The sequence below is a fragment of the Halictus rubicundus genome, chromosome 9 (genome assembly GCF_050948215.1).
Source record: "Halictus rubicundus isolate RS-2024b chromosome 9, iyHalRubi1_principal, whole genome shotgun sequence".
Lineage (NCBI taxonomy): Eukaryota > Metazoa > Arthropoda > Insecta > Hymenoptera > Halictidae > Halictus > Halictus rubicundus.
The window spans coordinates 5,372,568-5,400,139 of record NC_135157.1 but is presented as its reverse complement, the minus strand read 5'-3'; the positions used below and the strand labels follow the sequence as shown (position 1 = coordinate 5,400,139).

General features: G+C 45.3%; 1 protein-coding gene across 5 annotated transcripts in view; it reads right to left on the bottom strand.

Moving 5' to 3' along the window:
• Positions 1–27,572, bottom strand: part of LOC143357184 (serine/threonine-protein phosphatase 4 regulatory subunit 1) — a 218,602-nt gene that overhangs the window by 18,507 nt on the left and 172,523 nt on the right. For all 5 annotated transcript variants that reach the window (XM_076793468.1, XM_076793470.1, XM_076793471.1 and 2 more), the window contains one exon: positions 7,244–7,356. In XM_076793468.1, the coding sequence (XP_076649583.1) occupies positions 7,244–7,356 (113 nt within the window). The remainder of the gene's footprint in view (positions 1–7,243; positions 7,357–27,572) is intronic.

The following is a 27,572-nucleotide window of genomic DNA, read 5'->3' as shown; positions in this document are numbered from 1 at the left end:
AACAGATCTAATAAACTATATATTATTTTGAATACAGTAGACATTGCTTCAACCGAAAAAACGGTAAAAGTTATTTCCAGTTATTCGAGACAATCAGGAAAAAATTGATATTGACAATACCAATCGATTTATCGATATCACACATCTGAATCGACATCTGCTCTATGCGATAAAAACTAAGTATCGGGAAGACTGCTCTCATCTAGTTGTACCCAGTTTATTATAGTTATGTTAACAGGTTCATTGTACCGTACATAATGCTTGATACACAGTTACAATAAGTATTGAATAATGTTTATTTAAAACATATACGAAGTAAAACTGATATAATAGATAAAACCGAAGTAACTGTTGAAAAGGGATGCAATAGAAAAATTACGACAACTAACGATTTAGAATAGAGAAAGTGGACATTTAAATAGACCATTTTAACGATTCCCAGGACGCTAAAAGCGTAGACAGTATGTTAATTAAAGATAACTTGGTATCGCTATACTCGGTAGAGATATCCTACAAAGATTAGCTATCCTACAAATATAAAATATCAAATGTATCAAATGTAAAATATAAATTAAATAGAAAATATCAAAGGATCCCGAACATTTGTAAGGATTAAATCCACCAATGTACGACAGCGAGGAGGTTCCTAATTTTTCAAGTTCGGAACCGACACCGGAACGTCTTTCCCATTCAAACAGGGAAACGCAAGCTGCGTTTCTTCATCCTCGACGATAAAAAGGGCGACGCACGCGCGTCGAATCGTCCGTCAGCCCCGAGTTTCCGAATCTCCTTGTGCATGTGGCGAGGGAAAAGTCGAGGGGTAGTGGAGGGATGGGGGAGGCGGTGTAATCGCTGGAGGAAGCGATGCAACTGGCGTCCTCGACGTCGAAGGAAAAAGGGCGCGTGTCCCTCGGATTTCCGTAGGAACCGGCGTGTCCAAAAATACGTGAACAAGCGGCGAAAAGCGCGCCTTGTGTCGCGTGCCCCCGAGTTTTGAATTCTCGTGCCCTTCCCGCCCTCCTTCTCCGCGTCCCTGTCCCTCCCTTCGTTTCGATCTGTCCACGGAAAAACACCGATGGCGGCACGTGTTCGACGGGGCAAGATGTTTCCCGTGGATATTGGCCCCCAAAAATAGCCGGGCCGGTGTGCGACATTCGTCGGGATCATGGACGATCGGGGTTGCAGCACCACCTTTCACCCGACAGTTGCATCCCTCAGGAGACGATACCTTACAGGAAAAGAGCCCTCTCCCTCTCTCGTCTACAAACACCGAAGACATACGACATCGAGGGACACCACACGTCGGTTGTCACGTGCCACCCCCGAAAAAGTCGGCTGCAGCCCGACTGTTGGCTCACGTTACAAAGCCTCCGATTTTATTTTTTTTTCTTTTTCGTTTTGGTTTTCGCGTTGTCGATATTTCTATGAAGTTTTTCCGGCGATCCCCTAGCGTGCATCTGTTTTAATTTTCCACAAGACCGCTGGTTGGTGATTAGAAAGTAATTTTCAACTTGGTGAATAATAGTGAAATTTTGAAGCTTAACGCTAAACCTACCAAGCTGTAAAAGTGATTCTTACCTTATAAAAATGACACAACTATATTTATTTAGATTTTGTGCTGTCTCTGTTCGTATTTACTTGAATAAAAAAATTTCTCGAATCATTTTCCATGGAAGCATCTTTATAATTTCAATAATTGTAAGATACAAAATATGAGACCAGTCATTGGACCGGCGGAAGTAGGTTTAGTGTTAGTTCGTTCACTATTAGCGTTTATGTCAGAAACAGTCTTCGTAGTTATAATTTTCTTTCGAATGCAATCTATTATCCTGTCGAATATGGAATATTTTCACAAAGAAGCTATAAATTTTATGAATCTCGTGAAAAAGCATGAACTGAACTCTTTAGATATTACTATATTACTATATTAGTAATGCTTTAGGTGTCCCCAAAAGAATGTAAACACAGTTTCCAATTAATTACAGTCTGAAAAGAAAAAAGAAATCAGAAAGTTATGACCCGATAAACAGTGTCTACATTTTTTGGGACACCCTGTATTACTACGCTATATTACTAAGCTGTGATTACTATTCAGAATAACAATTTCCTAGTCGTATTCAAAGAAGTTATTCCACGAACAATATCTTGTGCGATTGCTATTCATCTCCCAGGTTATTTATGGATTCCTTTTTTACCGTTATACTCTTCAATAGCTGAAAAATGTTTAGAATGTGTGGTAATCGAGCGGTTAATGATCTACAGAGTACAGTGTTGTGTGATGTGCGCTTCTGATTCTAACTTTTCATTCTTTTACAGTTGTCTTTGCCGTATCCTAGCGGTATCGTAGTGGAACGGAATTCCTTTGCAATTCTCCTTTGCGATTTTCCACTTATTCACCGTATCTATTCCAATGAAACTTAAATTTCAGTATTTTAACCAGATGAAAATAACATAACAGTACTTATTCTTTCGTTTCACTGTTTATGTATCGTTTATTCGTTTCTGTCCTAAATGCGTAAAATCTGTTACGAAAGTTACAATCTTCTGCATTTTTGTACAAATTTGTTTGCTATCGAAAATTGAAAAAGACTAAAACGTCTACACAAGCCTAATAATTTTCCATCACGCTCCGGTTCCTCGTAAATGACACAGAAAATTTCCATTTTATATACAAATCCACCGTCCACTTATGACATTTCGAAGGAAATCATTTTTCCTGTACATACCTCGTTTGTTGTGTAATAAATAAAGGAAAATTGAAAAAGACTAAAACTTCTGCACACGCCTAATAATTTTCCATCACGCTCCGGTTCCTCGTAAACGACACAGAAAATTTCCATTTTATATAAAAATCCACCGTCCACTTATGACATTTCGAAGGAAATCATTTTTCCTGTACAGCAAATCTTTGAAACTGGCTTTCCAAAAATTGGAATCGTTGTCCCGTGATTACAAGTGGCAGCGTTAATTAACTCGAAGAACGGTCCTGTTGCTCATAAGTGCCGCAGAGAATTGTCATTTTGCATGAAGATCCGCAGCCACTTAGAATCTTTCGGCCCGAAGAAAATCATTTTTCCGACACATCTGTGGAAATTCCGAAAGTTGGATTAGAAGTGGAAATTAATGTTTCCCTGGAAAGCGACCGTCGGGCGGCTCGTTAACGACGTTTGAACGATCGATGGCGTTTATTTGCAATTCGTAGGATTCTCTTTTGTGGCCGCGAGTCGCGCATTAAGAGTGGGAAAAATAAAGGGGACGGGTGTCGTTGTTGTTGTCTCGCAGGACAGTGGAGGAGCCTATAGACGTCGTCGACGACGGCGACGCGCAAGGTCTTAAAGTATTTTCGAAGGCTCCTGAAAAGAAAGGAGCCATTAGTGGGATGAAAACGCAGTGGCGCGTCGTTCGCCACGTTTCCCCGAAGCGGGCCAGGTAAAAAGAAAACGTTTTTCGCGGAAGGATCGCTCTTCTACCCCGGGTCCACCCCGAACCCCTCGCCGCCGCCGCCGCCGACGCTGCTTTTTCAAAGGTTCGGCGACCACGGGCGACGCGTTTCACTGTAGATACTCATCGACAGAACTTTGTTGGATGACCTTTGAACACGATTTTCCAGTTCTGCGAAACAACCGACTGTACGAACGCCGACGCTTTTTCCCCGACTTCCGCGAACGGGCAGACTCGATTTTTCAAACGACTCACGCGTCGTGTTCTACTCTCTCACCCTTCGGCCATCTACACTGGGTCAGAAAACTTTTCTCTTTCGCTCTTTCTACCAATAATTTCGTGCCACGGCTCAAATGAAACCGTTAAGCCCTTGGACTATTTATTTTCTGGTTAGAGAAAGAATTTCTAATTCATCGTTCAGAACTTCATAGAACAAAAACGAAAGTTTATATTTATTTTACGCTTATGTTTTTCCTAAGGACATTTCTCTATCCACAGTGTTTGCATTTTTTTTTCTTAGAGAACAATCTGAAGGACACTGTAAGATGGCAGAACGTTTTTGAATAGAATAGACTACATTTATTTCGTACTAATATTTTTTTATTTATATTCTCCAAGAACTTTCTCACCATTCTAAGGTATAATTCAGATGTTAACATACTTTATGAGACAGGAAATTATTGTGTTAGGTTGTAATAAAAAGAACTTATTGGCGAACTGCCAGTCTGTACAAGTGGCTGCACATTTAGCAACGTCACCTTATAAGAAATGTGCCAAAGAACTGCATTTGTAAGTGGTATTTAAAATTTTATGCATTGTCGTGCGACTATCCAGATTGCGTACTTCCCTCTTGGTAGGGTTTCCCATCGCGTTGTCCTTATATAAATTTTTAATGTCTCTAATCTAGCACATTATTTTCACGTTTTATAATGGACCGAAATATCCAGAATACATTAATATGCTACGTTCGTATATGAAATTATCATTAATAAAATGCCCATGCTTTTTCATCTACGGTGTGCAATCATTCCGATGAATTCTTAATGAAAACTACACTGGTTTTCTGGGGAACGATGAATTATGATCGCGAATAGGCCTACAATGTTTTTTAATTAGGCATGAATTGGGCGAAAAGAAGCTTTGCGAATAAATGTTCTATATTAAAGGTACTTTCTCGTAGCTAGACGAAGGTACATGTATTTTTTTTAGCAACGTGTAAAAAATTATTTAAGATTGAATATTGCAATTTTCTACAACCTCAAGTATACTAATGTACTAATATACCATACTAAGTTATTCAAAAGTTAAATCTGTTGTAGAAGGAAGTTTCGAGCATCCATTAAGGTACTATATGGAACTAAAAATTTCTAGTTGAAAAATAAACCTTATTCAAAATGAAAAGTATTGTGAATCGACGTCAACTAAAATGTGTTTATCATATTTTCCGTCATCTGACGGATAATAATCTGCCAGAAATGAATATTTTTCAAGTCTGCGCAACGCAAAAAGACACTTTAATATTTCTAATTGCTGTCGCATTGAATACACGAACGCTGCTTTTCTTGCGTGTAGTAAACAATGCTATTTTCTAAATCGTACTAAGTCCTAGAATTTTAGGTTACGCATTGAGCCAAAAACAATCTTTATATACTATGGTTTTTCATCTAAACGATATTCGTACCTCGTCAATACGGATTCCACGGAGATTCCGGAAACGTTCGAGCCACTTCGCACCGGGGAAAATGGTTACGTATCGTGGCTCTTTCGTTAGCTCCTTAAGAGTCTATTTTATTTTGAATTCCTCCGAGTGGAGCAGACGAAAAAGTAAACGGTGTTACGCGGCTCGTATAAATACTTGGGAACATACACGGAAGCCATGAGTAGACTTCCGGCGAGGCACGTGCTGCACCGGAAGCGGGGACAATCTTGTCGTCACCTCGTGGAGCAACAGCCTCACTCTCTGCAACCCAACCGGCTTCATCATTTACCCCCCATAACACGGAACGTTCTGTCTTCACTCAAGAACCACGTTCTATCCTGTCTCCCTATTTTTAAACATCTTCCGCCTACGTGTTTCTTGTTCAGGGAAATAGAAGGAAACGAGCGGAAAAACAAATGGCGAACCGCCTAAAAAGGAATTTTTCCCGGAATACTGCTACCCTGACGGACTTTTTAAGTGGTTCAAGTTGGCTACCGTAAATATTTCACGGCCGTGACGACTACCGAATGCACGAATTGCGAGAAATTAATCTTGGCACAGCGGATCCAAAACATATTTCAACACCAAATTGCTGATTCTTGAAAAATTGTCGACATTTAAACTGTGACAACGATAAACGTAGGCTCATTTCAAAGCATGAAACCTCCACATTCACATCACTTAGTTCGCTTTTCTTAAAAGATGTTTCCATTCGATATGGCAAGTGGGAAACTGAAGACACCAAGTTCTGCGGGAACGTTAGAAAATTTTTTCGTGGCGGAATCTACCGTAGATTTGAAGAGCATAGAGCGTAGATTTGCATCGATTCCTTAGAATTGAATCTAGGATTTTTTGACCGTTTTACGTAACAGAAACGAAGAGTATGCTCAGTCATGTGAAGCCCTCATGGTAGCTTACATTATAGTAAAGTTCGAAAAAGATTGTAAAGCAATTTTTGAAGTGTCGTTAAAAAGGGAAAGCTTTAATTTCAATATTTGCGATAGATTCGTTCAAAATTATGTTTATGGGAACGATGAAAGTGCTGTGCGATTAAAAATTGTGCGACGGTCAAAGTGTCGTGGCAACGTGCAATTTATCAGTTTTCTCGTTGCCAACAAACAAAGACTTAGTTTTCTATGAACAAGAAACCCATGAAATACTGTGTAAGTGGAAAGAGAAAATCTGGAAAAATTAGTTTTTTTTTTATTGATCAAAGAATGGACTTTTATTCGCAATAGTTCACCGTTTCGCATATCTTGAACTTCTAGAAAGATGTACAGATTCTTAACACGTTAAGTGCCACGCCAGCACGTACCGAAGAAATCTAATCAATTTTTTAATTGAACTGATAAGTCAAGATTTATTATAGTCACAGCTATTTTAACTCTCTTATACTTCATAGGTCCTAATGAAACTTTTGAAGAATTAATGTTGAAATCTAGTAAAAAATATCGTGTCGGTCATATACGACTGACGGGGCGGATAACGTGTTAAGATAACCATGCGTTCCTCGCAATGTTGATCCGTCAGTGCTCCAAAACTATGTACAAGCTGTCGCCAATATTTAAGTGCATTTTACGCAAATCAAACGTGAAGAAGCTACGAAAGCGTAACAAGCGTAAATAAAAAGCCGCGGACTGTGCAAAAATACATGCGTGTGCGAAGTACAAAGGATTTGGCTCAGAATTATTTCCAATCCTTTACTATCAAGCGTAAAATGTCCAATAAAATGTGCAATACTGTTACAACTTGTATAAGGTGTGTGCACTACGAGATTATACAGGTGTTAGCGCAAATATCAATAAATTACGCACAGCGAAAATAAATATTGAGAAATATCTCCTGCGTATTCTACAAACTAACGTACGTTTATCAAATTAAAAATATAGGAAACAAAAAGCAAAAAGAAAGAAAAATGAATATCTAAGCAACTAAAACGAAATGGAACCTACGCGAGAAAAAATGTGAAAAGTAAGAAAATTTAAAATCGGATAAGCGTGTGATATTATTCGTGTTTTTAAGGATTAATAATTTATTTTCTCATTGAACGTTAGGTTTCAGATAGGTAATAGGAATAATATGTAGCATGGTTCTACCACTCACCGTTGTCTTCGACGATCCCTCGTACCGACTGCATGATCCCGTCGACGTCGAACTTCGACTCGCTGTCAACGGCAGTGCGAAATACGGTTAACAATATTTGCCCGATTTTTTGGCTGTAACAAGCAAGAATAAAACACAAATTAGACGATGCTTCGCTTGAGAACGCATTTTTAACTTATATCTATTCTCCCATAAAATCGAATATTCACATCCCCCCCGCCGTTGAAATATTTCGCGAATTTGCAAGAGCGGCGTAGAAAAATATTTGCTCGTACCAAACGAATACACATTGCACGAAACTTTTGGACAAAATGAGCAACGTTTGCGCAAAGTTTGATGCGACGAGTTTCGTTCTCGATACTCGAAAGCATCAAACAGTTAACTAGAGAGTTTAATCTCGTTCGATCGAAGCTCTCGCGGCACACGATCGAGATCCATTGGATCGAGGGCCGGACACTACGGCGATCGATTCGCCGGCAAAAGGGTTCATCCCTGAGGAAGGAGATGGTAGAGAATTTATGAACGACTTTCTTTCCCGCGGATCTCGCGGCGAATAAATCCACGGCTGAGCCCGCGCGATATTACTTGAAAGACGCGTCCTAAAAGAGTGTAAAACGAGGAACGGAGCCCGCTGAAAGAGCCGGGTGGGGGGGGGGGGTTCGCGCGAGAGGTTTACCCAAGGAAAATTACATTTTCTCGGCGGAATCGCCGCGAATGCAAATACCAGCGCAGGACGATAATTAACGGCGACCGGGAAAGAGAGAGAGAGAGAGAGAGAGAGAGAGAGAGAGAGAGAGAGAGAGAGAGAGAGAGAAGAGGAAGAAGTAGTCGGGGATGGAACTTTTAACAAGGAGCGAGGAGAGAAGGCGCGCGACCGATCCAGTCTTGCGCGCCCTCGAAATTCCCGAGATCGACGAACTTCCATCGGGGGGCCGGTTTCTCGGGCTAATTCCGTCGAACTTCTTCCCGAAGAAGAAGAAGAAGATGAAGAAGAGTTTCTCACCGATGGACTTCGTCTTAACGATCGGTAGAGAAAGAAAGACAGACGGAGAGACAGAGAGAGAGAGAGAGAGAGAACGTGTGGGACCAATCACAGGACCAGACAGGGGATGGTTGAAAGGGAGTCAGTGGTTGTCAGTCGGCCATCGAGTCGGCATCGCGAGCGGCATTGGTAGAGCGTCCTCTCGAGGAGCCGACGATCAGAAAATAAGAAAGAAAAGGTTGATAAAGCGCCGCGCACAATGAGCGGCCGATAATACGGTTCGGCGGGGAAGCGAAAAAATATGGGCGCGGAGGGGAGGATGGGAGGGAATAAAACGAAAGCGATAGGTGGACCAGAAGAGAGACAGAGACAGAGAGAGGAGAGGAAAAAAACACGAGGAACGGCGGGGGGGGGTGAGAGACGCGAAGACGAAGGAAGGAAGTAAGGAGGAAGAAAGGCGAGAAAAGACAGATACGCGAAGAGTTCGATCCTCCTGTTTGGCCTCGCAGAGACTTCCCTCCACCCTGGCTGCGTTGGTGTGGAGGTGGTAAGGCTACCCTCTCCAGACTATGGTGCGTGAACGGATGGATACGCTGCGAGCTGGTCGGTTGAGTGGAGGGGCGAGGGAAGGAGGGGGGAAGAGAGAGTTAGAGAGAGAGAGAGAGCAGCTACAAGTCTCGTATCAAGAATACCGTGAGCGGGAGAGAGAAGGAGCGAGACGCGGTACGCGTTACAGGGAGGTGCAGGGAGAGGGGGAGGCGAGACTGAGGTGGGGGGTAGAACTGGCACCAACGAAAGATCGTTTGCGGTACCCCACCAGAAGTTTACCAGACGATCGCCGGTGGGGGGAGGCTGTTCTCCAAAGTCGTTGGAGAACGGGCAGAGGGATGGTACCGCCCGTAAACGCCTACTGTGCCGGCGCAAACATGGCCGCCTCCGGCGTCGTCGACGACCGCCGCCGCCGACCACGAGGGGCATCGACGTCGGCCACGCCGTCGTCGTCGTCGTCGTCTTCGTATCGTCGCGGCGGTTTTCTTTCTTCGAATTCGGAACCGAATCGAACGGCGATCGAAGAGATTGCTCGATAACGCCGAATGATCTTCGAACGGGCCTCGGCTCCCAGGTTCCCGAGGGAAACAGCACCGGCCGGAAAGACACTTCGCATCCCCTCCGGCCCCCAAAATTGAAGTAGAGCCCGGGTAACTTCGCGGCGCTGCGCATGTTCGAGCTTCAGGACGGCTCGTAAGATCGATAGGGAAGACGACGGTTTCGTGACCGGCGGGCTTCCGCGGGCGGTGGTTTCGATTTTAGGGGAAAGTCGATTTGCTGTGGGATTGCTCGGAATAATGGAACCTCGGGAGCTGACGCTCGGGCGGGCTGCTCGCGGGCCATTTTTGCCTTTGCGTTCTCTTCTACTTCGTATCGTGTGTCCGTACGATCCAAGGGGACGTATCGATGGGCGTCGATACGGAATTGTTTCTTTGTAGCGAAACGTACGACGAGAGGTTTAGGGAAATTTTTACGAACGGAATTTCCGAATGTCTGCCTGTCATTTCTTTTATTTATAAAATGTTATGGTCTATGCTTCAGACTCTACAGTAATCGTTTTTCAAGCTTTCTCTGGGAATTGCCAAAATTCTCAGATATCACCCTGTAGATGAAGAGTACCGAGTTTGAGGACACGATTATAGGCGATCATTGCACCCAACATATCTGCCTTGAACATTATGATCGTAAAGATTACAGTTTAGTAGTTTTATAAAATACTTAATAGATAAACCAAAGAGTTTTTGCTACATTCGCACCTCTTTTGTACACATCATTTTCGAGCGAATATAGTTGAAATCATAACTTTCATAGTTTTCCACTTCACTCGTATTCCATCGGTCAGGTTACATACGAATAGAATGGACAGCTATTACGACGTCACACATGGTCTTGTGAAAAACAAACGGCAGTTTGTTTAACTCGATTAACAAGTTTGCTAATGATTTCGATTGCATCGGTGACTCGATCGTTTCTTTCAAATGACGTGTGCACTCTGCGCAATAGTTTGCGACAAGTGAATGTATAGCTTACAATATGGATGGAAGAAAGCGTTCGTAATAATAACGAATAAATAGAAGCACATAGAAGACAAAAATCGGTAGTGTTATAATTTTCCAGGTAAAAATTAATCGATAACGAGGCGTCTCTTGGAACGGTACCAGCGGGTTTCCAATTCGAAACAGTCCACTAATTAATCGGATAGATCTAGTGGCGTAAAAATCGTCGATATCGGCGGCCGAGGTTGGCCCCGTTCTCATTATCGATATTAAAGCCGGAGCTCCATTAACAGGGTCGCCAGTTATTACGACAATAACACCGTGGTACACGCGTATCTGCGTAGGCTGCTTCGCGTATAGGACGAGCTTTCGAACCGGCTCCGAAATTTCATTAGCCGCTGGATGAGTCGTAGACGGAAGCGGAAGTAGACGAGTCGAACTCTTTACGAGTGAGACGGTCGGGAAATATCCGCGGGAAAGATATATATCTTGGACGTCGCGTGCAGACTCCTCTGATACATTGTATTCGAGTCGCGTGTGCGCGCCTCGTATCCCGTTCAACGAGGAAAAGTGGATTTGCCGGTCGTTCCCGTAGTCCTAATGCCGCGCCGGGGAGACAGAAAGCGATAAAAGTGGATATCGTTGACGTAATATCCTTGACTCGTCGCCGCGAAGCTGTTCGCGACGCAAAGTGGCTTATCGTTCGAACGGGCGCGATCATTAATTGGCGCGGATCGCGTTTTAAGCTGTGAGAAAACATCTCCCTATGTTGCAAGCAGCTAAAAGGGTCGTGTCGATACCTGTATTTAAATCGAACCGAGCGGTTAAGCAAATGATACTCGATGGAATCAAATCTGATGGCCGGCCATTTTCATTATAGCTTCATCCCAGCGATTATTTAGCGGGACTTTGTACCCGTATTTCCATAAGAATAGGACAAAACCTCTCACGAGACGTTTCTTTTTTTCAGAAAATAAAAAGCAAATTAAATGAATGGAAGTTCTATCTCGCAGAAATGATATTATATTGCTCTTTGAATATTTTTACTTTCCTTTTAACACTTTGAACAAAGTAAGTTATTTAATGAAATAAAAATTGCAAAAAAATTGAATGTATGATACTGAGTAATCCTCCAACTTTCTTGCATGTTACAGATCCTAATCAAGTTTAGTACAATGAATATATCAACGTAAAAATTCATTTTTAAAGCTGGACAAATAATTCCGTCACCCATATATGGGTGACGTGGCATTCAACGTGTTAAGTAGCACTGAACATGCTGAATGTTTATATTTAATCGCATTTGTGGTAAGCGTATTAGGAACGACATTGTTGTTCTCGTTTAATAAACGGCGAAACTGTATCGTAAAAATGTGTACGTATAAATCGATTCTGTCAAATGTATAAAATTCCGTGCCACGAACAGCTGTGAACAACTTTGTTTTGAATCGACTAACCAGACAAAGATGAATGATTCGTTGAAACGGATAACGTTGAAACGATACCATGAATGAACGTAACATACTGATAAATACGTGGTCGCGTTTTGACCCTTAACCCATGACGCGCTAACATTGATTACCGTTCCGCGAGAGCTTTCGAATATTAATGTCGAAAAATCTGAAACTCCGCCGTTCTTTAGAAACTCTGTACCGACGTCACCACCACCGTGAAACGAGTTTCTACAGTACAATGAAACGTTATACATACAACTTTTAATTACTTCAAGAAGTAGAGGAATTCATTTGTTTCCGTCAACTCCGTACCAAATATTGCAACAACAAAGGACGCGATACGTGCATAATTGATATCTTGAAAGATTAATCAGACGAATTCCCCCGTTTCGTCGTTAAAAATTTGTAACATTTTCATGGACCTTAATCAGTATTTTCGAAGCTGTTCCTCTCGTGTGTTCTCGCTTTACGGTTCCAGAGAAAGATGTTTTATTCATTCGAGGGTGATACCGCCGCGAAGATAGTATTCAGGCTGTAATTCTCATCGATCATCGATTGAACGAAGTCGATATATCGGTCGGTTTGCAGAATAAACGCAGCCGCGATCGACCGTAGTACATCATTCGACAAAGTTTACCGCGGCAGGAACAAGTTGACTGCGCTTTCCAGCTACCGGAAGCCAGCTGTTATCTCAAGAAGCAAGCCGGCACCGAACGACAAAGGCTCGTCTCGACCTCGTCTTTGACACGAACGACCCACATTCAACGTGCGCGACGATGGCAGGATCGGTGGCGCGCATTGAACGCGCGGCATCGTGTTTTCGAAAATCACGAAGAATAACCTGGAAGACGCAAGTCACGTGGAACGTCGCGTTAGAGCCGACACGGAAGTCGCCGATACCGATGCCGCGTTTCAAGACCCAATTCTTCCTCGAATCAACCCTCTGCAACCGAGTGCTGAATATTGTTTCGGTCACGATCGAAAAACGATTTCCAATATTTCAAACTGACGAGGATCGAAAACAATTTGCAATTAAGCCGTTTGATGCAAAAAATGGTGCAAGTTCAACCAAACCACTAAACCATAAAAGAAAAATACTGTCTGGAAGGAAGAATTTTCGCCATTTAAAATTTGCAAGAGAAGAAAGCGAGAATAAATATTTGTCGCGCGTTACTGTTTCTTAAATATGATGAATATTATGGAAACACGCCAGCGTAGAAAATCCCTGCGATCCCTTTAAAGCCGCGAACAATGAGATTCCTGCAACGGGTCAAACAGTCCGGGCATTCACGCGACGAAGGTTAATACGCACCGGAAACCGAATAAATTGCCGTTTCCACCCCCTTCGCTGCCCTGTCATCGTCGCGCGACTGATCGTTTGTCTGGCAATTTTTCTCAAGGAGGCTAGCGCGTCGCCGGGACAAGATATATTCCCATGGGTCTGAAAAAGCCGCCCCTTCAATATCCCTCGTCGGGGTCCGTTCTATTGGCAGTGGGACGAGGGTAGTTGACAGGGCTATGGGGTACGCGCACCGGTACTCGAAGCTCGCGGCACGGGACTTTCCACGGCGTTCGCCTTCACACGGTTCTTCTGCCCCCTTGGATTTATTTGGACACCCCATTTGTGCCTCTCTTACCCCCTCCCCCGTCCCTTTCTCTCTCTATCTGACCCCTTCCCACTCGCGTTTTCTGGACGCATCCGATTGTCCCGTGCAACCGTGGTTTCCTTCTCGACCCGGCCATTGTTTCATCGGAAGACAAACGCCGGCAAACGAATTGCTCGGAAACGAGGGACACGAAGACGAGGAGAGAAAGAGCCGGGCAGAATGCGGCGCTCGGGGCCGAAACGCTTCACGGGAAAATTCCCCATAGTCATGGTAATGAAAGCTGATACAGGTTTAAGCGCGCGCGGCTTCGATACTCCTTTCGAGAAAAGTTCGGAAGCCGCAAAAGGAAATCGGCAACAGGCCGAAGCCTAGCAAAAGCACTCGATTCCTGGAACCGTTTATCGAGGGTGAACGATCAGTTCTTTCCTCTATCCGCGGCGTTTAATCGAGTAGGGAAATTAGCACTAAACTGGCCACCGGCTCTCCGATCCTTAACGCAATTAGCGATTGTCTGCGAATACCCGCGAAGAGGAATGAATTCGCCACAGATTGCCATCCTTTATGGCAGCGATCGCTGGATCGGGTAAACAGGCCGATTATTTTTCATTTCGCTAGATTCAGTGGCTTCAACATGCCTTGGAACAGTAATTAATTCTTTCGAAGATAATATTTTATTGTTGTTTCCAACAGCTTTATAGGCTATAAACGCATAGAAATCCTTAGACTGCCGACGAATAATCTTCTCCCATCCGTTTCTAAGCGTTCCACGTCAGCGTAATTGCTATTTAACGACCCGACACATTTTAGCCATGCACAGACATTAATTTTCAATAAATCGCGCTAAGGTCGCAGTAAACTGCAATTTTTTGCGTGTAAAAATTAGATGGCGTTCGAAACTTAAACGCGAGTGTTTACCGCGAGGCGCCCTGTTTAACATATACAACGGTAAATAACTAATCGAGAACAAACAGAAAAACACGGCGCGTAAATAACAGTGTTTTATTTTTAATTAGTGAACCGTGTGAAACGAGACTTCGATAGACCCGGTTCGTACCAAACAACATTTAAGTGGATTAAATAAACGTTTATAGTTTACGTTTTAGAGAAACGAAATCTTTTTAACTAAATGAAACAATATCTTTCCCCGACCCGATAGATAAAGTTTAGACTTTGTTTTTGGAACGTAAAACCACTCTTACGGGCAACGCGCAACATTTTCCCAAAGCTTGGCTGCTATTACATTATGCGAGCGTTAGCCGTATTTCTTTCAGGACAAAAGTGGAATCACAACTTGTTCATTGATTCGCTCTAACTTGCTCATTCTGCACGATGTAAAACAACAATTCGTATTAATTTTTATATTAATATTTTCTCTACATATGAAGACGTATTTCTCACATTGAAAATATGAATAAGATCGATACTCGATTTAATTGATCAAATAATTTCTGTCAGGAGTCAATTTTAGAGCTCGGTACGTTTACATTTAACCCTTAGTTGATTATCGTTGGTTCTCCGACGACGCGTAACAGTTTTGACCGTCGATTTCCTGACTTGTAGACAATTAGAAAATACGCTGTACTGTTTTGGCATAGAATGTAGCGGTCAAATTTCAATGCTGTTTCAAATCCCGAGCATTAATTGAATTGCTATCGGATCTGGGTAATATTTGTTAAAATGGTGCCATACTAACCGAGGATTAGTAATGAAATTTTCTCCATGTCGAGGATATGATAGGAGTGTAGTTGTTCTTATCATGAAGCACAGCCTTAGTGAATGAAGGAACTTTACTATAAAAACTTGGAACTTAGTACATATACACCAGGTATGTCCTGCCCAAACCGATTCTTTCGTCGAACTGACTCTGGGCGGACGTGCAACTCACGTCTTCCCCACTCTCGTCTCGTGTCGATCATCATTTCGACTTGTCACGCACACTCCACTGGGCTTTTCCAAATTGTAACATTGTAACAGCCAAAGCGGCGCCGACGCCCCGACATTCCTGGATATGAGTTTTACTTACAATTTGACTATTTTATTTCAACATCCCGAAACGAAGGCAGATAATCTTCGGGTTCACCGTCGGGGGCAAAAGTACGAAAACTCGTCGGGTCGAGGGACGCGGAAAATCTGGGCCAGGAGCCCTGTAATTTAGGGGAGCCAGCGCCAGGACTGGCCAGGTGCGCGTGTTTCGTCGGATGCGGATAACGGGAGGACAGACGAAGAAAAATAACGGCAAAAGAAAGAAAAAAAAAAAAAAGAAAGGGACAAAATTTGTCCGCCGTATGTATATGCATCTGTCGTACGGGCGCGTTCCATTCCGTTCCGTTCCGTTCCATCCGTCTTAATACGCCGGGGCATTGTGCCAATGAAAGAGCCGCGCATCAACCAGAAAAACCGTAATTTGTCGAACGAACGTAGGCTAGCGTTTCCAAATGTCGCGGGCCGCTATCGCGTTAACCGTGTCCGAGGGTTTCACGCGACGCCATTTTTCCTGTTGCGGTGCCGCCGCCGCTGTGCGTTGCTCCGCACCGAACGACTCGGCGCGATGGATTTCGCGGGCCCCGGCAATTTTCCTTTTACCGTCGGGAACGATGCTGAGAATCGGGGGATTAGCTCGAGCAGATCTCGAGCAATTTCCACGAGTCGTAAACAGAAACGATAAAGCCGATCGCGACGACCGACTTCCGCTCGATGAACTCCAGAATTGGTCGACGCGCGTAAATCATCCGTGGCTGACGCTCAAGGAGGCCGGAGAAAGAGAGCGGAGAGAGAGAGAGAGAGAGAGAGAGAGAGAGAGAGAGAGAGAGCAGACCTTTCGCATTTTGCGAGAGAGCCTTGCAATCGGATTACGGGCCAAGAAATCGAACAATCGCGATCGCATCAACACAGAAACACTGCCGGGAGCCCCCGGGGACCAGGGACGAAAGAGAAAGAAAAAGAGAAGAGGAACACGAATGGAAAGGTGATTTAAGCTCCGAGAGGATTAACGCGTATTCGTCCAATTGGTTTATGGTTTCACGCTCTTCCGACGACAATAAATAAGCGTCGAACCGTTTGTTGGGGCCAACGAAGGCGCTCCCGGAGACCCGAAACGGAAAAAGGACCGAAGGACGAAGGATGAAAGGAGGATCACGTGAACGTTAATGACCGTCAACGGCAAACGGGAAAAGGAAGAAACTCGATGTGGCGCACCTCTCTCGCCACGTTTATTACGGAAGGACAAATATTACGGTGTGGACGCCTCCTGGATTTCTTCTCGGGTTTTCCCCGGGCCCCCGGGTTCTCGTCCTCGGGACACCTGTCCCTGGCACGCACCAAAGGCGCGGGTCTTGATCCTGCTAGCTCGATAAGATAATAGCAGTAATACGCTTTTATTACGTGCTCGGTCGTTAGCGAACGCAAAAAAAAAAAACGAACAATATTTATAATTAGAGGCTTCCGTGTACTTACAGTAAGTCAGTCTTAATGAGGGACAGCTCGGAATTATGTCTTTACAATGTACTTTCGAATCGTATACCGTAACTTTTCTTTCTAGGATAGTTTTATGCGTCTTGTTTTGAAACACGTGGTTTTTCCACGAGGTTTTAGTATATTGTATATTTAGTACATATATCATTTTTCTCAAAGCAGTTTCGAAATGCAAATACGCAATAGAAATGATCTAAGTTAATTGTGAGAAACAGAAATTGACAATATGTTTGTTCTTTTAATCCTTCGATGAAGTTGAAAAGAATAATTGTATCCTTGAAACCCCTTTTCACGTCTTTACAGATTTGTGTTTGACGTGTTCATTTTTGTCACAAGTGCATAAAATCCGTAGTCCAGACGATACGAATGGATAAATTTAAAGAAATTCGAGTTAAACGACATTTCACTTTCCTGATACAATAATGATGACGAGTTGATTCGTCGTTCGAGTATGCTGTCACCATTCGTTACGTCTTTGTTCCACAATCGGGTAAAGGCTTTTCTAAAATGCTACTATGTCCGAAGAAGATACAGATACACGATGTTTCATGCGATTAAGCAGAAAATTGTAGCGCACATTTTAAGACGATCAGAATTGGCGATCGTGCCAGAAACGAACAGTTTTATAAATGATCGTGCGAGCACCGGCACTGCAGAGCAAAACAATAACACCGTAGGAAGATTAAATCGCGATAATAGCCTCGAGCGGCGTTTGAAGATTAACGCCGGGGATCGCCGTGCGAAGTGAAATGAGAAAAACCGTGCAGAAAGGCGGAGAAGCTCTCTCGGGACATGTAAACACGGAGATTGTTTCGATTAATTGCCGTCCGTGTACGCGGACTGGTCTCTACCCGCGAAAAGGAGAGAAACGACACTTGGCGAAACGCATCCCCCATCCGTCTTCCAACCGCGATATCGATAAAGCCATTTCCGAAAGGGAAAAGAGAAAAATGGCACGGTAACCGGACACGGCGGCGCACATTCCTGCGTGTACCGACTTTTTCTGTTTCGGCTTCGCAACCGTGTTAACGCAAGGATACAAGTCTCGTCCTGTAATTAAACTGTCAAGTGGCCACGCAAGGTTCGATTACTCGAACGGCAAGGATTAATGATACGGTTCGCGCGCGGTGCCCGGTGCCAAAGAATCGTTTTACAATCAGCGCCCGGGGGGGAGCGCGCACCGAGTCGATGACGGTTCGAGGGCAATTTTCACGGGACAACGGCATCGTAATCAACCGGTCCAAGACGCGTCGACAATGGGAAACCGCTTCGATTGTGCCAAGTCCCTAGGCAAACTTGCCCAGGGAATTTGCCTGGACGAAAAGTGATGGAAGTCTTACCGAGACCGATAGCGGTTATACTAATTTGAAGTAGGGCGGTCCTGTCCAATTAACGAACACTCGAGCTGCACGTCGTCGACACTACCCGTAACAATATTTGATGGTTATATCTTCTGTTCAAAATCTGGCATAAGAAGACCAATGAATGAACATCAATGAACATCAATTTCTAATGAACGAACAAAGGCACCCGAGTGAACGCTAATTATCCAAACAAACTTATACCACCATTGAACCACCTCAAAATATAAATTGCAACACTTACCTTGCTACACTTTTCTTGAACAACTGCTAAATCAATTAATATACTGACGAATTAGTTATAAAAATAATTCGATCTCTTTAGCAATACTATTGCTGCATAAATTTAAACTCGAAGAGGACACCGTAAATGTTATTTTTTCGGTTGAATGTGAATTATGTTCGTTCACTAGGAGGTGTTTATTTACTGGACAGATCACTATATTCTAGGTCACTGGGCAAGAAAGTATCGAAATCGGAGTATCGAATGTGGTTTCTAAGTTTGGCATCATCCCCTAAGCCATTGCCATATAATAGTCGGACTCGTAATGAGCATTTCAAACAGAATCTATTAACCATTGAGAGTTCTTTTTGTACGGCCAACACTGTACAATATTGTACATTCTACCATGATTTTTTGGACACTTAGACTTTCCGACACAAAATTTCGGAGGCCTGGAAAAAATACTTGTCAAGGAATCTTTCCAAAAAAAGCCGTCAAGTTTCGGAAGAATAAAATTCTGAAACCACTTGGAGGATGGAGAGAAAGAAGTTACAAAGCAAAGTGGTCGACGCATTGTTCAACGAAGTCTTTCATATCCAACTGAAGAACGGTGCTTTTTTTTAATAAAAATTGTGAACTTTCGGCTAACCCGGTATAATGAGCGGCGATAAGTGGGCCAACAAAGTGGAGAGGGCAGTAGCGCCGGCCGATTTCCATGGTGAATGGGGAATTTCAGGGGAAAGTACGCTGGGGCAGGTACGGTTTCCCGGAAGAGGACACCGTCGAACAAACGGTTCCCGACAAGCCAAGCAGAGCCGAGGGTTTCACGCGTCGGTCAAGGATCATTCAGCTCTGACACCTGGCCCCCCGTCTAATTATTATATTGGCCCCTGGAACACGGGACGGAACGAAATTTATGCCCGCCTCGGGAATTGTTGTGTGTCGTCGATGCCGCGACGACGTTACGGTAGTTTTCCCCAGAATCTCGCCGATTTCGCCGGGCCGAGGAACAGCTTTATGGCTCATTAGCCCGTCGTAAACCTCTTATAATGCATCATCGGCAAATTTAAAATCGCCACGGTAAACACGGCACCCCGGGGCCGTCCACAAACACGGCCGAGCAACGTCGGGGAACGAATGCGCCGATATTCAGCTGCTCTTCGCGTTAATAACCCAATTAGCGCGGTCCGCGTTCGACGGCGTATATCGATGTAACGGTGGACTCGCGCGAAAACAAACATCCCGCGCGCAAAAACCGGCGTGATTCGCACGGATCGCCGATTCGTCAACGAGGTCGTCGTTCTGCTCCATTCACGGATCGATCGAATGTTCGCGGATACGCCGCACAGTGGTCGGAATCGGAAAATTTAGAGTGACATTTCGCTAAAAAATCAATGTTCTCGTATTGCTGTCTGCCGAATGTACTCCACTTCTTAAATACCCACGGACCTCGGAAGCAAAGAAATTTCCATGATTTAATAAAGATTGTAATAAACATTTAAAGACACATCTTAAGGATAACTTTGTTCTTCTCTTCTATATAATGGCCTAACAATTCTATTTAATATTTTCACTTTGTTTTAGTCTTAAAATATTCGGCGTACTTTTCTGATAAGAATAACATTTTGAGTGATGTACTACTATTCATTATTTAATAAAGCAGTAATGCTTGATGAGTAGACTGCGGATCTTTATGCAAAATAAAAATTGTCCGCCTCGATTGTAAAAATCCAGAATGATATAAAAATGTATTTTCTCTGTTAATCCTCGTAAAAAGTCGAAAATAATATAACAGTATCCCTAAATTCTTCTCATGACATTGTATTTCTGGATTTGATCTATAAATTTTTCTCATGAATGCATTAAAATCTGCAAATTATTATTCAGTTAATAAAAATGGTCGAAATGCTTTACATTTGAAAAGGTGTAATCTTTCAAATCCCAAATGAATCGCAGGTTGAAAAAATTGTAAACTTTTCAGCATAGTTTTCCGTACAAAATTGCGTAAGAATTATTCCCCCCGTCGTGCCACTCTTCAAATTAATTATTGTTTAAAAATCGCCTCCCCTAATTCCCAAAAAATAGTACACCTCGGCACCGAGCTTCGACCAAGACAATTGAAACTTGATACGTGCCGAGTATCGGTATCTCGCTCGCACACATCCCTTGTCCTTCCTTCAGTTGAATTCGCAGAAGCCCCACTTAAGCGTCCGCATTTGGTCCCGATTGCGGACGCTTAATTGTGCACTACTGTAATAACGAGTCAGGCACGTGATGAAGACTTCAAGCAGGATGTCTACTAGCTTGTCCCAAAAGTGTGTTTCAATTAATGCACACGTTGCGACTTCAGAACAACAAACAAGAGCGCGGGGTTAAGTGAAAAATTAGAAAATCATGAAATATTAATAAAAAATTGCATCGTTCAAGATCATTTTGTGTAATACTACGAGAGGACACATTAAAATACCAGAACTGCCGGGCCTGCTCAATGAGCGGGCAGCATATACTTTATTCAACAATTAATGCGACCGTAAAGATGCTGTTGTCGTGTTATGCACACGGGACAGACTAATTATGTAAATAGCGCCCGTATGTTCCTAAGCAAACATGTATATAATATCAACAAAGCCAGCATAAGACGCATCAAATCGATTAATTATCGCTATTTTTCAAAACCAACAGATGTCCTATAACGTTCACGGTCGGGAGGGCGTCCCTAAACGTTAGTTCCCATAATTCGAGCGACAAGTCGTCAACCGGTGACGAGTGTTGAAGCACGGTGTGTGCGTGTGTGTGTATTCGTCGAATAAACGTTCCGGGCCGGTTCGACGTAAAACTGACGGTGAGGTAGAGGAGGTAAGCTCGCCCCCCACACCCCTGTGTTCGTTCCTAAACGCAAAGGGCGTACCGCGGCCATTAATGTTTCACGAGAACGATACTTCAGAGCGCACACGTGACACAAATTACCTCTGTTCGAGCGAATCTATATACCCGACGTGTTACCTAGAATCACGGGGGGTAAAAATCGATCGGTATCGACGCGTACCGGAACGCAGCCCCGAAAAACGCTCGAGCTGTACGCTCCGCTCCTTGAGACGCGAGGAGCCTCGTACAGAGAGCCGCGGCGAGACGGGGCGAGGCGAAACGAGGCGAGGCAAGGCAGGGCGAGGCGAGGCGGTCGATAAATCGAAGCGAAGCGGCACACGGCGCGTGTATACCGTTCCGATACCAACATACCAACCGAAAACTTTTGCTTCGGCGAGCTCGCGCGTCTGGTGGCCATGAGGTCGATCGCACATGCGATTCGCGGGCGACCAGTTTCGCCCAGGGAGGCAGGCGTGTATACAGAGAGAGAGAGAGAGAGAGAGAGAGAGAGAGAGAGAGAGAGAATCTGTAGAGTCTGTCTCTGCCCCGTCTCCTTTGCTCCGGCGGAGCGGTGCCGCTGGCCCGAAAGAACGGAGAAGACGGAGAAGAGTCTGGTAGCAGGGTCTCCGTGGCATGAAGGGACTCTAGAGAGAAGGAATGTTGTGTTGTTGTGCCGGGAGGCGGTTGCACCAGGGCGGCGGTGGGGTGCGACGCCGCGACCGGCGGCGTGGATCAAGCAACGAAACAAGAAAGAGAGACGGAGAGAAACGCGAGAAGATGAACGGAGACCGAGAAAAAGGGGAGAAAGAGAGACAGAGCCAGGGGTGGGGTGGTTCGGCGGTGGAGGCGCAGGAGGGGAGGCAAAGTCAATGCACCGCAAGGGAATGCAACGCCGCGCCAAGCAATACAGAGCCTACGTCAGAGTGCATTCTACCGCACTTTACGACTACGCCGCTGTCCCGTATACGTGCACCGTCGTCTCCTCGCTTCTTCCTTTCATTTTTACTGTCGTCTTGTTTTATCGTAGACACGGCTGCGGCTGCGGCTGCCGCCGCCGCTGCTTCTACTGCTGCTGCTTCTGCTGCTGCTTCATCTACTGGCGCGTGTCCGCAGGTTCGTACCTGCTAACTCTCCTCAGTGTACGATCTTTTTGCCCTTTTCTGAACCGAGCTACTTCCACGTTAATTCTTCGGTGGAAAAAGAAGAGAACCGCAGTAGGTGTATGCACGTCTCAGATATTAATTGTAATTACTCCTGCGTGGGAGACGGGGCACGGTCACGTCGAGCACGCGGACATGGAAATCTTCGTGAGAAAACAGGCTTGTTATTGTTAAACGGTCGATCGCACGGTGATCGATAAACGACTTCTGAATGAATGTCAAGAAGTCCGAATGTTGTCAAGTTTTCAGTGCCGTTCAGTAGAATTTGTGAGCAGAATTTTCTCCGTAGCGTTGCATTTTAACAACCCCCATGTCATCGCATTATCCCCCACCATCTCGTGCCGCAACCAATTACGAGGTAGCTGCGAGTCAACCGCCAATGAGGGCGAAACAAAGTAGCCTCCTGCTGCAACGGGGGAAACTGCGTGTAACTAATTTACGTTACTTACTAAACAATTTATTCGATAAATTTCATATCGACTAATAACGACGTAGCATCGGATCCAGGAAATCCGAAACTTTGTTCTTAACATTGCACCTACCAAGCACAAAACATATACAAGCGAAACGTCTTATAGAAGGAAGAAGATTGAATTTATTTAAACTTTGTACGACTTTCATTAGAATATGTGCTTAAATGAACAAGTTAATTTCCTATGAAAACGTTTTCTATAATTTCAATAATTGTGCAATAGGAAAATTTTGACCGTGGTAGGTTTAGTGCTAAATACGAGAACATCGCTGTGTTTCTAAAATACCGTTTATATCGACGGTACGGAGTCTAAAAAATTTCGAAAGATCGGTATCCAGTATAATAAAAATTAACAGCGTTCGTGATTTCTTCCTGCAACTACCGATTCAGTTAACGCTCCCGAGTTTCCAGCTGTTTCCGAAAATAACCACATAATACGAAACCGAGTCGCGGTAATCCCGCCGTAATCTCCGTTACAGGCCCACCGCTCGCTCGTTGTAGCCGGGAGACTTCGGAAACCCAAAAACACGTGGCGACAAGTAATATACTGCGCGCAGTTCTAGATGAGTCTTGTCTGCATCCCAGGAAGCGTTTGTCACCCGGCAGAGAAGTTCGCTGGAAACAGGAAACACAGCGTCGAACTTCCACCGCGGTGAATTATGAGCCAGGGTCTAGAGCCTGCTCCAATTTAGACTCGGACAAGAGCGCCAGTTGCTCGCATCATTCGTCGGAGCCCTTTCTCGCACGGAGGCGCACGAATCGCACGATTCGCGTGTCGCGTACGCGAGCTACGTTCGCGAGTATTGGACACACGCTCGGGAACGAAACGCGAGACTCGCGCGTGTGCGCGCAGCTCGCGAAAACGCTTTTACGATTCCGTCTCGCGCGCGAGTTTCGCAGCTAGAGCTTCGAAAGCGACGGTGGCCAGCGACGCGGAGAGGTGGAGCCGGTGCTATCGCTTCTCGGAAGCAATGCATCACGAGGCGATGCCGAAGCGATGCGTGTTACGAGTCGACTCGAATCGAGTTTTCTCGCTAAAGAGGCCAGCAGAAAAAGCCGGAGCTGGAGGAGGAACAGAAGGACGCGGCGGAGGTGGAGAAACGGGCCGAGAAAGAGGAGCGATGCTTAACGCGATAAAGACAACCTGGAAGACTCGACCTTCGTTTGTCGGCCGGGTCCGATGCCTGTAAACAACCAGCAATAGGATCCACCCCCCGCCCTCCCACCCCGTCGGTAAGGCGAAACAATTAAACACGGAATCGGAATCAATTAAAGCCGAGGACAGATACCATGGACTACGGACATTGCGATAAGGGATATAAATTTTTAAGGGCTGTAGAAACGAGTGCGAAAAGAAAAATTTCGGATTTGGAATCCGAAACATGGAAGAATCCATCTCGTTGTCCTCCCGGATACTTTTCCAAAATTTCTTTAACCTCATTAGGGTTGTTGGAACTGGTCTAGTACTATATTGCTGCCGAACCTTTCACATTCAAACACCAAGCGTGCAAGAGGTGCTACTGTCTCCATGAGCTCCCTCAGGCTTCGAGGATTCTTATAGATTTTCTTTTAGGTAGCGTACTCAGGGGATGGAAGACTCATTGATGTCATGTTTAAGTATTTCCAGGAGTTTTAACGTCCGTGAGCTAGGTATTGAACTATGCACACGTATATCGAGCTGCGCAGTGTTGCGAACTGAACTCGTCGCATGATTTAAACGTCATATTCGGTTCTTGCAAGTACTGGTCGTCATATGATGCGAATGGGTTAACGTAATGAGCTGAAGCTTTGTGTCACACGTTCTCAAAATAGATGAACTTTTTAAAGAAACGTTCATGTAGACGAAATTAGCATTAAGAAATGTACGAGTTGCGCGGTTTCAAATACCTAATAACACCCTCTACCTGCCGGTAAACGTCATCAACACAACGATTCCACCGAATATCCTCGAACTCCAAAAAGATTTGACCGGTGAAGCGAATAAAGTTCTGAATCTACTTGATCCCTTATCAAGAATCTGCGTAATCACCCTGGTTCCGCCAAACAGAGACATTTCCTCTCGAATTCGAAGAAGCGATACGATCGAGTTACCCGGTTGCGTCCTTCGAGGCAGGCAATTAGCAGAGCTGGGATACTTTCGTTTTGCGTGACGCGTCCCACATACGCCCACCCGCGGCCCGGCAAAATGACACGCTCGGTGAAAAAAGTTCGCGAGAGCGCCGAGGCAGGAAAGCCGGTGTGTCTCGTCGTGTTGTAATTCCTTTCGTAATAGGTGCCCGCCTATCGAGGCCTCCTTTGTGTTCGGTTAGCTGATCGCCGGAAAGAAGGAAAAGATAGTGGTAGCGCGCTGGCCGGCGCGGGCTCCGGGGCATCTTGAAAACGCGCGCGACTCGCCTCGGCTCGGCTCGGCCGCGCTCGGCTCGGTGCGGACCGCTGCCGGCGTGTGGTCGTCGCGTCGTTTCTGCAGTTCAGTCACTCTCGAGCGTTCGCACACCGGCCTGACCCCTCCGCCCGTGGGCCTCACACACGCGCGTACCCGCCCCGCTCGCCCCTCGCGAGTTCTATCCTTCTCTTTCACAAGCGTTCGACCCGCGATCGGTGTGTGTGTGTATGTGTGTGTGTGTGATCGCACACGTTGCTGTCCCGTACAACGACGCTCGTCCGTGCAGCTCCGTTCTTAGATGCGAGCGGGAGGGAGAAGAAGAGAGACCGAGAGCGAGAAGAAGAGAGAAAGAGCAGCGCGACCACGCTCGAGTACAAAGTCCATGCACGACGACGAAAGTGTGCGCGCGCGTTCGCGTGCGTGTGAGGGAACGCTAGAGTAGGAAGGGAAGCGCAGCGTGAGTAGCGTGTGTACGCGCGGCAGGATGCGCATGCGCGACGCCGAGACCGAGAGGCGCACTGAATGAAGCCCCCCACCAACGCCATCCGCCGTACACGCACACAGAGTATGCGACCCAGCACGTCGCGCGGCCCTGTTACACGATGCGACCACGACGACGGACTTTTGGGTTAGGGGCACCAGAGCGGCGTGCCTTGTCGAATTTCGACGACCAGCCGCCGGACGGTTGAAAGGAAAATGGAGCGTGATCTCGAACCGCCGGGGAACGCTCGGTTTTGCCGTGCCGGAGTTGGTGCCAATGGAGATGGCCTTGCATCGAGTTAGAAGTCATGCTTTTCTCCTAACCGAAAGCTTCCCAACCTGTTTTCCTAAAAATAATTACGAAAATATTGCTCGAGTTGCGTGTAAATTACGTGGTTACTTTAGTATCACCTGAACGGAGACATTCAGAATAAATTTCAAGGATTCGTTCATTTGTGAATTCATATGGGCCGACATTCACAGGTCTGAACGTAAAGTCCAGTTAACAAAAGCAACATGTCTAACATAGCAAGAGAATTACAACATATAAAAGAATATTTGTCACGGCAAATATTCTCCACTTGTGCTGCGGCCTTGCAATGATTTCTTAATATCTTTTAACAACAGTTGGAACGAGTCCAAATGTTTGTTTCATAGTTCTCGGACCGCAAGTCTGATTGAAAACACGTTCCACGCGTGAAGCTAACCATTTTTCCACTGTGAAAAGTCATGGTATGAGTTTGCACGATGACAATCCAAGTCAGATTAAAATAATAAATGAAGGCAAAATATGATTCATTAAGAAATTCAACCGACATTTGAAATTAACGTTGAAGCGAAATCTTGAAACAGAAACGTCTTTGTCGAGTACGCAGGCTCTATGGAATAAATTTTGCACGGTATTGTATTAATTTGCGCGACCGTGGCGTAGCATTCGAAAAGAGATAAGATCATAGACAAAGATTCGTTGACCCGCATCCGTGCCGCGGACTCGCTGGCCAGAGTCATTCCCGACGTCTGGCTACATTACCAGCGACGACAGCTTCCTCCGTTGCAGCGGCGTCGAGACGAGGCGCTACGCGAGAGGAAATTAGAAATTTGCTCGGCGGAGATGGTCGTAGGATTGTTATTGGATTCGTCACTGCGGGCTGCTGAGTAATTGCGTGGCGAGTCCCCGTGGTAGGAACAATAGCTCGAGTCCCGGTCGTCGAAAAAAGAACGGTATCGACCGCGCCAGATATATCTTCTCTTCGGCGACATCCTACTCTTTCGCAACTAGTAAGAACGACCGTGCCGCGAGCGACCGATACGGGAACCGAACACGACGATCTGCCGGGGTCGCAAAACTTTTGACGATCGCGAGGGGGATGGAGTTGGGGAGGAAGAAATCGACGAAAAGATCGAGATAGTGAAAACGGAAAGAGATGCTCGTAATTTTTGTGAGAAGTGGCGATGCAACGATCTGATATCTAGCGAGAGATCCACAAAGATGTGGCGCGAACGAGCGGCCACGGCCGACATATGCCGGCTGCCGTGCGTGCGTGCAGCTGCTATATCGTCCTTTGGGTTTGGGTCGGTGGGTGACACGTTTCGCTCGTTGTGCACGGCTGGTACACACGCGGCAGCCAATGGGTATTGATTTGTGGAGTGAACGCACCGCGCCGTACCCCCCCCTTTCCCGACCGGCTCACCCCTAGCCGTCGCGGCGTGTCGGCTCGCCGCTAAACAGAGGCTGGCCCGCGCGCGTACATAGATACAGGCACGAATTCCGCGCTCGTGCACACACGCAGCCAGACGGTCGCATACGATTACGGCTTAGGTACACC